Source organism: Anoplophora glabripennis, unplaced genomic scaffold (assembly GCF_000390285.2).
Source record: "Anoplophora glabripennis isolate ALB-LARVAE unplaced genomic scaffold, Agla_2.0 scaffold1018, whole genome shotgun sequence".
Classification (NCBI taxonomy): Eukaryota; Metazoa; Arthropoda; class Insecta; order Coleoptera; family Cerambycidae; genus Anoplophora; species Anoplophora glabripennis.
The window spans coordinates 1-15,668 of NW_019417142.1; the positions used below are offsets into that span (position 1 = coordinate 1).

Genomic DNA, 15,668 nt, shown 5'->3' on the forward strand with positions numbered 1-15,668 from the left:
ACGGGACATGGGACGGCTATCGTGTGGAATGACTCTAAGAGATATGTTATATTTGGGAAAAAAACATGTAGTTGAGTTAACGAAGTCAACCTTTTCTAAGCTGTGTTATTTTAGCAAGGGTCCACACAAGGATTTTATACAAGTATAAAATCCTTGGGGTCCACATGCACATGTGTCCACGGATATCCGTATCCGGATATCACGTGGTTAGGTTAGGTTAGGTGCGATTGGTATCCGGATATCACGTGGTTACAACAGATCCGTTATTTTTTTTATTTGAAAGCTGAAACAAGTAAATGGTTGGATGAAAAAATAACTATTTAAAATTGAATTTTATCTTTGTATCAGACATTCATGCCGATCCAGACATTCTATCCGTCATCTGTGTTAAGTATTTTCGGAAGAATGTAACAGTCTATGGTGTTTAGTACTGTTCCCGATTACAGATTTTTCTCTGTTCTGTGTTCTGTAGTACTGTTTAGTCACAGAAGAGGTGTTTTATCTTCTGTGGTTTAGTGTTGTAAAATAACAAATAACTTACAAATTGTAAATTTTGTGTTGGCGCGATTCTGAGAATAGGTTAGATCTGTTTATTTTCTGCACATTTACATCCATAAAAGTGAGACAAGAGAAAAGATTTCTAGTAACGGAAAAATCATTAAAAAAATATATTTTGGCTTCGACTAAATATTATTCAAATGGAGAGTTTTGAGGAACAACATTGTAGGTTATGCCTCTCTGCTGTAAGAAATGGGAAATTTGAAGAGATAAAAGGCGCCAAAAAGGATATTTTAGACGTTATTCTACTGAAATTGGTAGGTTTATTAAGTTGCATCCTTTCCTAATAATAATATTTGTACTCTACAATATTAATTAAACTTTCAGAATTTCGACGAACACGTAATGTGTAATGTTTGTTCAGTGAAGGTAATGAAAGCATTCAAATTTAAGGCAATGTGTATCTATACTGATAGCACCCTAATTTCATATGCTGAAGATGAAATGGAATGTTTAGTTGATTTAAGAGAGATTTACCCAAAGGAAAAAGGAAACACGCAATTAACAGACAAATTGAACGATCATAAAATATGTCGTTTATGTATGCAACTAATACAGGGTGATTTTATGTTGGCACATGAAGTGGAAGCTGATATGCTTAAGAAATATATTCCAGAAATAGTAAGTACACGTTGATATACATACAAAAGCATGTCATATCTTTTGTGAAGTATCTGACGGAAATATTGCATAAAACTTCACTTTCAGATAACTTGTTAACAAAAAAGGATTTTTTGATTCAGTAAAAACTTTCAAAAGTGATTTTTCTACATTATTAAATTTTCAGCAAATTACGCTAATTACGCTTTATAAAGAAATTTTGAAAGTTCTATAGCCTTTGAGATATTGCTTGATAAAGGTATCGATAGTTAAGAAGGTTCGGATGCTATGAAAAATTGCAGCGAAGTTTGTATTATTAAGATATTATTTTTATTATTCTTGAATTATTTATCGATTTGTTTTTGTTTTTAATTAATTCCAAAAATTTGAATATTTAACAAAGATTCTTACGGGAAATGCTATGATGCATAGCCTTACAATCAAATTACGGGTGAAAAAAATGCAAATGAAGAGATGAAAAAAATATAGACATTTACCTGAATCTTTAATTAATTAAATTAAACATTAAAAATTCTGACGTATAAAATAAAAAATTGGTATATTTTTCTTTAACGGTGTAATTAATGATCTTTAAATATTTGAATAATAATGCTATTTTGATATTTTATAATTCTAATTATATCTAAGAGAACTCCCAATCTGTATTTTTTCGGTCAGAAGCTTGTGTATTCATGTTTAAGAGAACTATTTTCTAGAACTTCGATGTTGTCAAAGATCCCGTTGTTTGCAAACAGTGTTTTGATTTCTTGGGCGTCCACAGTGGTTTCATAAGAAAGTGTTTAGAAGTAGAGGAAAAACTAATAACACAGAAACCATCGACAATAAGTGTGAGGAACAGTCATTAGATTCCGGCATAAAAACTGAAGAGATTAGCATAAAGTCTGTAGAAAGTGACGAGGATGAAGATTTGGCTGAAAGTGTAGAAGGGAAATCTGAAGAAGAGATCGAAACTGGATGTGCCAAAACAAACTTGGGAGGTACAGAAGAAGAGAGGTACGTCATTCAAATTGTAGAGATAATAGTTACTTAACCGTTTCACTGCGGGAAGCAGATATCTATAAGCAAATTGAAAGCGTGCTCCTGGCACGGATGATGCGTGTTTATGTAAGCCAGGAGATGATTTGTATCAGCTCAACTTCAATGAGAATTAAGCAAAAGCTATAAAATCTGGTGTCAAGTAAATGTTTGGACGGAAAAGTTTGCTTATGATTTAATAATTCGTAACGTTTCATCTGGTCTTTATAACAGTGTGAATTTTCTTTGGCATAGTGTCGACTAAGGACCTACGGATCTCCCAAGTTTCCTGGATTTTACTTTTGAGATCAGGAATTGTCTTTTGCGGTCTGGGCTGCTGGACGGCCGGTTTATGTCATTGTCATCAAACCAGTTTTATTGTTACGTTTGGTCGTATGACAGGATGTATTTGCCTTCTGGAAATTTTACTGTACGTTTTAAGCTCTCCTTGTGATAGGCCTCTTCAGTGATCCATATTATCATCCACAACACAGGTTTGAAACTAGGATTCATCACTGAAAATTAACTTGAGCCAAGTAGCTTTGGATTTAGCCCAAGCTAAATGCTTCTTCTTTTGAAGTTCCGTTAACAACAGTTTTTCTTTAACGTTAATGAAATCAAAATCTTTATTTACCTTTCGACATTAATAATTATTGCCTCTTCGATACATTGTCCATTTCTTGGTTCACACCATAGTAATTTTCTCACAGTAGCCTTTGGCATGTACAGATGTTAACAAAAGGCGTTTGTGCCTTGTTTATCACTTTTGGCAATTGACCAAAATTCTTTCCATGAACGTCTATGCTATCAGTTTCTTGATTTTGCCATATTCACTTCGATAGCAATTTTTTTCATTGATTTACCTCGCTCGTATTGATGAATTATATTTCACACACATATTTTTTGGATGTTGCTAAACCACATGTCATAGTTTTGAGCACTATTCTTGCAAAAACGTCACAAACACTGACAGACGCATGAATTATAACAATGGACATTTTATATTTTCAATGCCTACTAGGTTTTTACGGCAAAAAGTGTTGCACTCAAACATTTAGTTGTCATTCAATTAAACAAAATATTAATGTGAAAGGTCGAGATATCCGAACAAATTTAATGATTTGTAAAATAGTCATCGTAATTTTATCTAAAATGGTTGCAAACTGAAGAAACTAATCTAGAATACGTTTATTATAAAGCTATGTGACATTATTAACTGTTATTGCCGAAATTAATGCCCGTCAGAGCATTTAATTGTTATTATACAAAACTTTTAGGGACATATTAGAATTTCCTTCAATATGGGATTTTGTATCCAATATACAGAGTGTGCAAAAAAAATACAAGTATGGGATACTAAGAATATGAATCTAGTTAGTAACAGTTATTTTTTATTAGCATTTTTTAAATGGAAGATTCAAAACCAGATTGAGTTGCAAAATAAGAAACAGCTCCTGGATCTGCAGATTTACATAGCATAGCTTGTCCGTGTCTGCACACTGAGAACGTTATTCAAGACAGGTGCCATAGTGAACAGGTTAAGCAAAAAGAAATAGTAGTAATTGAAAAATGGGTGTGCTTAGAAAACTAAATATGTGATGAAAATAGTACATTGTGATATTAGGATTAAAAGTGTTACTTTTGTGGAAGCAAATGTTGTATTTGCGAGGCTAAGCTCAGCTTAGCTGAGCGGTTGAAAAATTGTGAGCCAAAAAAACACTTTTAATCCCAATAAAACATGCTATTTTTTCTCCAACCGAAATCTCCTATTTAATTATTAATTTGTGCTTTGAAATTATTCAAACCAAATTTGGATAATAAAGCAAAGTATGTAAGTAGGATATATCGATGTAGTCATTAGGGTGACCGGATCTCATAGAGGGGGAAAAAAATGTCGGAATCTTGTTCGTCTGGACCCCACAAAACGATTCCCCTTTTCAGATATTGAGATAGCCGAAATTTGAGCTCGATTAAACGACGTTAACCCGTGCTGTTCGTCGCTCAAAGTTTGAAAAAATCCAAATTGTTGGCCAAAAAGCTGACATATGGAGCCATAACTCCAGAATGGTAAATAATAGAAACACGCCTAATATCTCAAAAAAAAGCTAATGTTCTTCAAAATTTATATTCTATACATAATTGTTGTTAATTTAAGTCATACCGAATTACAACAGCCTTTACCCCCAAAAACGTGACCTGGTACCACTAGGAGCATACTTAGTATATTTTGTTATTAAATGATAAATTTTGCTTTTTTTGGTATATTTTTGAGTTTAAAGTAGAAATATAATAAAAAAAAACAAGTAATACTGATAAGTCTGATGACATTTTTTATTTTAAAATACAAAAATCAGGTATATAATACATAAGGCAATGTGTATCTATACTGATAGCACCCTAATTCCATATGTTGAAGATGAAACGAAATGTTTAGTTGATTTAAGAGAGATTTATGCAAAGGAAAAAGGAAACACGCAATTAACAGACGAATTGAACGATCATAAAATATGTCGTTTATGTATGCAAATAATACAGGGTGATTTTATGTTGGCACATGAAGTGGAAGCTGATATGCTTAAGAAATATATTCCAGAAATAGTAAGTACACGTTGATATACATACAAAAGCATGTCATATCTTTTGTGAAGTATCTGACGGAAATATTGCATAAAACTTCACTTTCAGATAACTTGTTAACAAAAAAGGATTTTTTGATTCAGTAAAAACTTTCAAAAGTGATTTTTCTACATTATTAAATTTTCAGCAAATTACGCTAATTACGCTTTATAAAGAAATTTTGAAAGTTCTATAGCCTTTGAGATATTGCTTGATAAAGGTATCGATAGTTAAGAAGGTTCGGATGCTATGAAAAATTGCAGCCAAGTTCGTATTATTAAGATATTATTTTTATTATTCTTGAATTATTTATCGATTTGTTTTTGTTTTTAATTAATTCCAAAAATTTGAATATTTAACAGATTCTTACGGGAAATGCTATGATGCATAGCCTTACAATCAAATTACGGGTGAAAAAAATGCAAATGAAGAGATGAAAAAAATATAGACATTTACCTGAATCTTTAATTAATTAAATTAAACATTAAAAATTCTGACTTGTATAAAATAAAAAATTGGTATATTTTTCTTTAACGGTGTAATTAATGATCTTTAAATATTTGAATAATAATGCTATTTTGATATTTTATAATTCTAATTATATCTAAGAGAACTCCCAATCTGTATTTTTTCGGTCAGAAGCTTGTGTATTCATGTTTAAGAGAACTATTTTCTAGAACTTCGATGTTGTCAAAGATCCCGTTGTTTGCAAACAGTGTTTTGATTTCTTGGGCGTCCACAGTGGTTTCATAAGAAAGTGTTTAGAAGTAGAGGAAAAACTAATAACACAGAAACCATCGACAATAAGTGTGAGGAACAGTCATTAGATTCCGGCATAAAAACTGAAGAGATTAGCATAAAGTCTGTAGAAAGTGACGAGGATGAAGATTTGGCTGAAAGTGTAGAAGGGAAATCTGAAGAAGAGATCGAAACTGGATGTGCCAAAACAAACTTGGGAGGTACAGAAGAAGAGAGGTACGTCATTCAAATTGTAGAGATAATAGTTACTTAACCGTTTCACTGCGGGAAGCAGATATCTATAAGCAAATTGAAAGCGTGCTCCTGGCACGGATGATGCGTGTTTATGTAAGCCAGGAGATGATTTGTATCAGCTCAACTTCAATGAGAATTAAGCAAAAGCTATAAAATCTGGTGTCAAGTAAATGTTTGGACGGAAAAGTTTGCTTATGATTTAATAATTCGTAACATTTCATCTGGTCTTTATAACAGTGTGAATTTTCTTTGGCATAGTGTCGACTAAGGACCTACGGATCTCCCAAGTTTCCTGGATTTTACTTTTGAGATCAGGAATTGTCTTTTGCGGTCTGGGCTGCTGGACGGCCGGTTTATGTCATTGTCATCAAACCAGTTTTATTGTTACGTTTGGTCGTATGACAGGATGTATTTGCCTTCTAGAAATTTTACTGTACATTTTAAGCTCTCCTTGTGATAGGCCTCTTCAGTGATCCATATTATCATCCACAACACAGGTTTGAAACTAGGATTCATCACTGAAAATTAACTTGAGCCAAGTAGCTTTGGATTTAGCCCAAGCTAAATGCTTCTTCTTTTGAAGTTCCGTTAACAACAGTTTTTCTTTAACGTTAATGAAATCAAAATCTTTATTTACCTTTCGACATTAATAATTATTGCCTCTTCGATACATTGTCCATTTCTTGGTTCACACCATAGTAATTTTCTCACAGTAGCCTTTGGCATGTACAGATGTTAACAAAAGGCGTTTGTGCCTTGTTTATCACTTTTGGCAATTGACCAAAATTCTTTCCATGAACGTCTATGCTATCAGTTTCTTGATTTTGCCATATTCACTTCGATAGCAATTTTTTTCATTGATTTACCTCGCTCGTATTGATGAATTATATTTCACACACATATTTTTTGGATGTTGCTAAACCACATGTCATAGTTTTGAGCACTATTCTTGCAAAAACGTCACAAACACTGACAGACGCATGAATTATAACAATGGACATTTTATATTTTCAATGCCTACTAGGTTTTTACGGCAAAAAGTGTTGCACTCAAACATTTAGTTGTCATTCAATTAAACAAAATATTAATGTGAAAGGTCGAGATATCCGAACAAATTTAATGATTTGTAAAATAGTCATCGTAATTTTATCTAAAATGGTTGCAAACTGAAGAAACTAATCTAGAATACGTTTATTATAAAGCTATGTGACATTATTAACTGTTATTGCCGAAATTAATGCCCGTCAGAGCATTTAATTGTTATTATACAAAACTTTTAGGGACATATTAGAATTTCCTTCAATATGGGATTTTGTATCCAATATACAGAGTGTGCAAAAAAAATACAAGTATGGGATACTAAGAATATGAATCTAGTTAGTAACAGTTATTTTTTATTAGCATTTTTTAAATGGAAGATTCAAAACCAGATTGAGTTGCAAAATAAGAAACAGCTCCTGGATCTGCAGATTTACATAGCATAGCTTGTCCGTGTCGACACACTGAGAACGTTATTCAAGACAGGTGCCATAGTGAACAGGTTAAGCAAAAAGAAATAGTAGTAATTGAAAAATGGGTGTGCTTAGAAAACTAAATATGTGATGAAAATAGTACATTGTGATATTAGGATTAAAAGTGTTACTTTTGTGGAAGCAAATGTTGTATTTGCGAGGCTAAGCTCAGCTTAGCTGAGCGGTTGAAAAATTGTGAGCCAAAAAAACACTTTTAATCCCAATAAAACATGCTATTTTTTCTCCAACCGAAATCTCCTATTTAATTATTAATTTGTGCTTTGAAATTATTCAAACCAAATTTGGATAATAAAGCAAAGTATGTAAGTAGGATATATCGATGTAGTCATTAGGGTGACCGGATCTCATAGAGGGGGAAAAAAATGTCGGAATCTTGTTCGTCTGGACCCCACAAAACGATTCCCCTTTTCAGATATTGAGATAGCCGAAATTTGAGCTCGATTAAACGACGTTAACCCGTGCTGTTCGTCGCTCAAAGTTTGAAAAAATCCAAATTGTTGGCCAAAAAGCTGACATATGGAGCCATAACTCCAGAATGGTAAATAATAGAAACACGCCTAATATCTCAAAAAAAAGCTAATGTTCTTCAAAATTTATATTCTATACATAATTGTTGTTAATTTAAGTCATACCGAATTACAACAGCCTTTACCCCCAAAAACGTGACCTGGTACCACTAGGAGCATACTTAGTATATTTTGTTATTAAATGATAAATTTTGCTTTTTTTGGTATATTTTTGAGTTTAAAGTAGAAATATAATAAAAAAAAACAAGTAATACTGATAAGTCTGATGACATTTTTTATTTTAAAATACAAAAATCAGGTATATAATACATACAAAACAGACACAGAAAAGATACAGACGTAGTACCTACATGAGTTGATAATTTTACATAGTTATCTAATCTATTCTAGAGCTTTTGTTAAAGTAGTTTTTGAAACGTCAGGATATAATGCTCGTCATTTGCTTACAACTTGCAGGATATATTGCTTTTGGTCTTCATCTTTTGTCAGAAGGTCGTTAAAGTCGGTTATTAATTTAACACCACGCTGAGCCATATCATTAACTACTTTTAATGTTTTGACAATTTTCAATCCTTCTTGGAAGTCATTATTTTGAGGCCAGGTGTATGGATGTTGTCTTAGGAAATCTGTTTTTATATTAAATCGGTCAAAGAATGTAAACGTTTCTTTGGTAAGTAAATTTACCAATCCTCTTTTAATTTTTCTTTCCTAAGTTTTGGATTTACAACCCTAGCGTGCTCTGATGGTTCATCTGTGCTACTGAGCAATTTATTATAGTCTAAGAGCCAATGGCCTAAAGGTAAATTATAAAACCTGAAATTTTGCCCAGAGAGTCTCTTATATGTGTCACTCACAAGGCGGGGTCTCGTTAAGCCCAGCAAGTGGATCTTCGTTACACTCAGGTGTGCCAGGTATAAAAATTTCACCAATTTTAAAAGTATTTTATAAAGGCTGCCATTTGAAAATTTTAAAATATATATTTATTTTTAATTAAAAATAACAATGGCAGACGAATATCGAGCTTCCAAGGTCATGGCAGACACTTTAAACATTGATAAAAATTATAATCTTTAAAAGTATTTTATTATATCTGATCTTTTGATATGTTGTTTATTGAACTATTAAAAGCTTATAATTACCTCGGCAGACGTTTTCTCCGTGGATAATATCTTGGCAGACATCAAAAACTTACCTACTACCCGAGCATACCCATAGTTATGTTGTATAGTCATCTTTTTTCTCTTTCATATAATACTATTATATTCTGTGTAACGTCTCATTTGTGTTTTTACGGTTATGATTATTTCTTGGAGTTTATACCTAGTTTTTTGGTCGTGTTCCCTTGGACAAAAGTACACTCGGCCTAACGGTTTTTGTCACATGTTTTTAGTTTATTTCAGTTTATTTCCGAAATTCGATGTAGAAGCCTCGTGTTATACAAAACAAAGTATAGTGAAATAACCTAATTCTATGAAGTTTTATATTATTATTAATATAATTTCAATATACAATATAATTATTAATATATTTTTGTGAATACGGATGTGAATTTATTATTATTGATATACTTTTGTGAATCCAACATTATGTCTGCCGAGTTAAAGTGTCTAGCCTTATGCCATTTGGACGGTGGTATTTGCAAAACCGACAAATCAACTTTGGTAAATTCTCTGGAACCAACCGTTGACCATGAGTCTCCGCGTTATACTGACGTATTTTTAATCGATGGCTTCTTTATTCTTCAGTCCAAAAACATTCGGAAATATTTCGAAAAAATTTCTCCAAATGATCACCAAATATCCAGGTCAAAGAATAGATGTAATCTTCGACCAATATTTACACCCATCGATAAAGGACAATGAATGATGTCTACGACACGAAGCACCACCAGTCGATTACAAAATTTCTGGACCTGATCAAGTAAAACCTGCTGACTTTACAAAAGAAATGAAAAATACTAAATTTAAAGAAGCACTTATCGATTTTTTTACTATTCATTGGGCTAGTGATGAAATCGCATCATTTCTGGGTAGTAAATAGATCCATTAAGTTGTTAATGGCTAATAAATTGCTCAGCAAAACCAAACCAAACCAAAAGTTAGGAAAGAAAAATTAAAAGAGGTAGTTGTTGGAGGATTGGTAAATTTACTTACCAAAGAAACGTTTACATTCTTTGACCGATTTAATATAAAAACAGATTTCCTAAGACAACATCCATACACCTGGCCTCAAAATAATGACTTCCAAGAAGGATTGAAAATTGTCAAAACATTAAAAGTAGCTAATGATATGGCTCAACGTGGTGTTAAATTAATAACCGACTTTAACGACCTTCTGACAAAAGATGAAGACCAAAAGCAATATATCCTGCAAGTTGTAAGCAAATGACGAGCATTATATCCTGACGTTTCAAAAACTACTTTAACAAAAGCTCTAGAATAGAATAGATAACTATGTAAAATTATCAACTCATGTAGGTACTACGTCTGTATCTTTTCTGTGTCTGTTTTGTATGTATTATATACCTGATTTTTGTATTTTAAAATAAAAAATGTCATTAGACTTATCAGTATTACTTGTTTTTTTTATTATATTTCCACTTTAAACTCAAAAATATATCAAAAAAAGCAAAATTTATCACTTAATAACAAAATATACGAAGTATGTTCCTAGTGGTACCAGGTCACGTTTTTGGGGCTAAAGGCTGTTGTAACTTGGTTTGACTTAAAATAACAACAATTATGTATAGAATATAAATTTTGAAGAACAACATTAGCTTTCTTATGAGATATTAAGCGTGTTTCTATTATTTACCGTTCTGGAGTTATGGCTCCATATGTCAGCTTTTTGGCCAAAAATTTGGATTTTTTCAAACTTCGAGCGACGAACGGCACGGGTTAACGTCGTTTAATCGAGCTCAAATTTCGGCTGTCTCAATATCCGGAAAGGGGAATCGTTTTGTGGGGTCCAGATGAACAAAATTCCGACATCGATTTTTTGCGGTCACCCTAGTAGTCATGGATACTTTGTCAAACATTAGTCGCCAAATTGCTAATTGAGTTCATTTGTGACTGTTCGTGTGTTCAATTTGTCGAAAACTAAAAATGGAATCTAATGAAAATGAAATATTGTTGAATAAACTTTTATAAATTAAAACTTTATTAACTTTTAACCTAAGGATTAAAAGTATCAACTTTAGCTTCTAGGATTAAAAGTGAATAGTTTTGTTGCTAAGCATTTTTTTTCTCAGTAAGGAAAATGTCAACCTTAGAGACTTCTGACAGTCAAAAAAGTATGTTTGTGACTGTTGGGGAAAAAAGCTTTTTTTTTGTAATTTTGGCATAGAAAACATTTAAAATAAGCGTTGTATCATACATTATATTTAAAATATAACTCATTCTATTGAACAATTAGTGAATTAAATAATCATTTTTAAAATTTCTGATTTTAAATTTCAAATCAGTATGCAAGCCCATTATTCTTATAGCAAAATCTTATTTTTTATTATCGAGTGAAAAAAAAACAAGAAATACAATTTCTATTTTTCAGCAGCATGGCTCCGGATACTTCACCGACCAATTTAGAACACAAGAAAGTTCCCGAAACGAGTATGTACAAATGTGATTCGTGTGATTTTAAAACAAAACACAGGGATGATCTTAAGTGTCACCAGTTGAAACATGCGGACCTTTCAAAAATTGAAAATAACAAATGTAACGCATGTGATTTTGTGGCCATATGTAATTCGAAACTGAAGGACCACCAATTGAAACACATGGATCCTTCCCAGGTGGAGATGCTCAAGTGTTATTTGTGCGATTTTGAGACTAAATACAAGAACTGTATGGTACGTCATCAGTTCCAACACTCAGATCCCTCAAAAGTGCAAATGTACCAGTGTGATTTGTGCGACTTTAAAACGAAATATAAGAACAATTTTAGGTCGCATCATGTGAGAGTCCATGATAAGTCCTCAGAAGAACGACTGTTCAAGTGTGAACCATGCAATTTTACGACCAAAAATAGGAATGAATTTAAGGTCCATCAACTGAAACACACAAACCCTGCGGCAATAAGGGTGTACTTATGTGATTTGTGTGGTTATAGAACAAAACACAGGAGTAGTCTTCAGTGTCACCGATTGAAACATGTGGATTCTTCAAAAATTGAAAATAACAAATGTGACGTGTGTGATTTTGTGACCACGTCTAATTCCAAACTGAAGGGCCACCAATTGAAACACATGGATCCTTCCCAGGTGGAGATGCTCAAGTGTTATTTGTGCGATTTTGAGACTAAATACAAGAACTGTATGATACGCCATCAGTTCCAACACTCAGATCCCTCAAAAGTACAAATGTACCAGTGTGATTTGTGCGACTTTAAAACGAAATATAAGAACAATGTTAGGTCGCATCGTGTGAGAGTCCATGATAATTCCTCAGAACGACAACTGTTCACATGTGGATCGTGCGATTTTACGGCTAGAAGTAGGTATCATTTTAAGATGCATCAACTGAAGCACACAAACCCTGCGGCAATAAGGGTGTACTTATGTGATTTGTGTGGTTATAGAACGGTGTATAATGGCAAACTTGAGCGCCATAAATTAAAACATGCAGATTTCTCAGATGTTCAGATGTACACGTGTGACTTGTGCGATTTTAGATCCAAATATAAAGATAATTTCAAAATACACCAGTCGAGACATGCCAAGCCTCCAAAAGCGTAAAGACCTAAATGTGATTCCGCATGTAATAACCAACTTGCGCACCGCAAGACCAAATGCTCAGACCCTGCGAGAATATACAATTGCGATTTGTGTGATTTTAAGACAAATTATAAGGGTTGCCTTAAGGCACACAGTTTGAAACACTCAAACCTTCCTGGCACTTCCGAGATGAGGCTGTACCAGTGTGACAAATGTAAATATGAAAGCAGGAATAGAAGTATCTTTATAAAACACTAGCTGGTACACAGGGACCTCTCGAAAGTGCATTCATACATGTGTGATTTGTGTGATTTTAAGACTAAATATAAGGCTAGTCTTAAGTACCACAAATTGACCCATGAAGACTCTTGAAGTGCAATTAACGATATTTTAAGTTCAAATGTAAGAAGGACCTTCCCACACATGAAAACTATTCTGTCCATTTTAGATATTATGGAAATAAATTGTTCTTGGTGAAAAGTTCTCGTGTTCAAATTTACAAAAATGTAGTTTCAACTAAGCCATCATACATCAGGTGTCTCATTTTAATGGAAGCTGCTTAATACATAAGAAATTATTCATTATATAAAAATATTGAAATAAAAGTTGGAGCATTATTTTCACATCAAATATAAAGACTTAGTCAAGCCCCACTAATCACATTCTCAAATTTCAGAAGTACTTTGTGGGCTTTAATAAAAAATATGACAGTTGTGGATCACACTAGAGGAAAGACTCGAAGTCTTCAGAAGGACGAATGTACATGTGTGATTTGTGTGATTTTACGCCTAAAAATGGGAACAAATTCTATATTGAAATGGCAAAATAAAATTCGTAATTGGATTGTTTGTCTGTTTAATTAGATCTAGTTTGTTACAATATTTGATATATATTGCGTGTAATTCAGTTAATTTCCGAACGGGCTTTTCTCAGTAGTGCAAATGTTTCAGGATGTATACTAATCCTGGAAAATGGGAAAACCTAGAATTATCAGGGTATTGCATAGATCTAGAAATGTATGAAATTTTCATTTTTTTTTTTTTAAATAAAGTCAATAAATATATTTTTTAAGTTTTATTTGAAATCCCCCAGAATGATATTATAGTGAGGGTGACATGCTTATGAGAAACTTCATAATTAGTAATTTTCCTTAGCATTACATTAGCTCATTATGTTGGTAAGTTGTCAGTGTCAACAACGGCCAATCATATCTACCAGTCGCATAAGAGTCTACAGGCACTGGACTTAATTTCTACCAAACAGCAAAGCAATTATCTCATTCTATCAACTAATCGTAACTTTGAATTTGTGTATGCTATAGTCCACCTAAAAATGAGAGTTGAACGACCTTCCATTGTGCAGATTCATCTTTGGGCAGATCATACTATTGTTATTTGGAAAAGGTTATGAATAATTTATATATGGATGGAACTTTTTGTTTTAATAAAGATCCAATAGCACGAATTCACATTAAACAATCACAGAAACACTTGTTGCGTATAAATTAATCTACTACTTATAAAACAGTAAAAAAAAACATTAAGAAAAGGGTTACATTAATGCTAATATACTCCTCAAAAAGCATGTACGTGAGAGAGATAAGCTTGTACGTATGCATAAAGCTGTAAAATGATGGAGAATTTTCATAGAACTAAATCAGAAGGAAGATCCTTCTTCCTTCTGGTTTATGTTCAACATATTTTTTTACATAATTTTCTCAAAAATGTTTGTTAGTTGTTGGTTGTCGCATGTTTTTCAACATTTTCAACAGAAATATTACAAAACAAATTTGAGAAAATTCTTGTTTTTACGAACACCATGCATATGCATGTTTAGAAATGAGTCTGTAAATATCACACTTATGTAATTCGTATAAGCTTACTTGCTGTAAAATACATGACAGTAATTAGTAACTGGGTTTGTAAACGCAGCCCTGGAATAGTGGAATAACGGCGCCATCTTTCTCTACTTGCAAGAAGATCAAGAAAGGGCGATCTGCTGTAAACTCTTCTGTAGGTTTCTTTTCGGCATCAAGTTCTATATCTGAAAATTAAATTTTATATACAAATTGAACGTCAATTACTTTTAGAATTTACAATAATTTTTTTGGGTACTACTTTGAATAAATCCAAAGTTTGTATTGTGGATAACTTGATTTTTTTCTTAATAGAACTCATGTATCAAGATATTTAATTTTACAATTGTGAAATATTTGCGATTTTCATTTTTTGTTACTATTTTCGCATTGGAAAATGGATAATATAACAGTTTAATTCAGGTAATTTATAAAATTATTATTAAAATTACAAAATTCAGATAATTTATAGAATTTAAAAAATCAAGTTATCCATGGTCTAAAATTTGGAACCCTATATAATTAAAAATAATTTTAAAATATGGAGAAATTGATTTGGCGCGACTTATTTGGGTCACTTTTTAGTATTTAGTCCAACCAAATTATGCTTGGAGAAAAAAAAAATTGCTACCTGGACTTTTATAAGTGGAAATGGTAAAAAGGCATGTATAATAATAATAATATAATGTATAAACCTAAAAAAATTAAATGCGTGAGCAGGAATGGCGGAGGGTTGGTTTGGGGGGTTGAAAAGTTATGAAAAATTGTATCATTGGGATTTCTGGCGAAAGTTGACGTCAAACAAAAAAGTATCCAATACAAAAGTTGTAGATCATGCAAAAATCTACAACTTTTGTAGTAGTCATTTTTTAACATAATCTTAAAATTTCCGAGAAAAATGCGAAAAACAGTTTTTTTCCTGATTTTTCGTTTTTTATTTCTCATTTCCGCAAAAATAATTTAATTTCGACAAAACTTGGTGAAAGTATACCTATCTCTGTCTTAAATAACCTCAATTTTTTTTAAATAAAAAAATCAAGAAGTTTCCGAGATATTCATTTTTTTTGGCCTGAAACACTTTTTTTTCAAAGAAAAATTCTACTTAAAAAAATCATCGTACAGAGTTCTGCCGGTAATCATTTTTTTCGTTTTGACATATACTTTTTGGTGAAATAAAAAAATCTGTAATCACAGTTCAAAAACATGTTCAAAATTACAAAAGTAAAAAATGACTTGCAGCA

The 15,668-nt window shown here is 32.2% G+C and overlaps 2 protein-coding genes across 3 annotated transcripts in view; one reads left to right on the forward strand and one right to left on the reverse strand.

Annotated features, from left to right (window-relative positions):
* Positions 1-968: 968 nt before the first annotated feature.
* LOC108914054 lies at positions 969-2,132 on the forward strand. The gene is made up of 2 exons (XM_023455967.1): positions 969-1,179; positions 1,875-2,132. Exons 1-2 carry the CDS (start codon positions 1,003-1,005, stop codon positions 2,022-2,024), a joined length of 327 nt encoding a protein of 108 aa, XP_023311735.1. The 5' UTR covers positions 969-1,002; the 3' UTR covers positions 2,025-2,132.
* Positions 2,133-13,846: 11,714 nt separating this feature from the next.
* The window catches only part of LOC108914055 (inter-alpha-trypsin inhibitor heavy chain H3-like), a 33,112-nt gene continuing 31,290 nt past the window's right edge, over positions 13,847-15,668 (reverse strand). For both annotated transcript variants that reach the window (XM_018719750.1, XM_018719751.2), the window contains one exon: positions 13,847-14,615. In XM_018719750.1, coding sequence (XP_018575266.1) covers positions 14,479-14,615 — 137 coding nt within the window. In that variant the 3' untranslated portion in view covers positions 13,847-14,478. The remainder of the gene's footprint in view (positions 14,616-15,668) is intronic.

Excerpts from the sequence above, each read along its gene's own strand:
- LOC108914054 (XM_023455967.1), top strand. The coding sequence starts at position 1,003 with ATGGAATGTTTAGTTGATTTAAGAGAGATTTACCCAAAGGAAAAAGGA. Across the intron at positions 1,180-1,874 it reads AGAAATATATTCCAGAAATA|AACTTCGATGTTGTCAAAGA; the intron begins GTAAGTACACGT and ends ACTATTTTCTAG.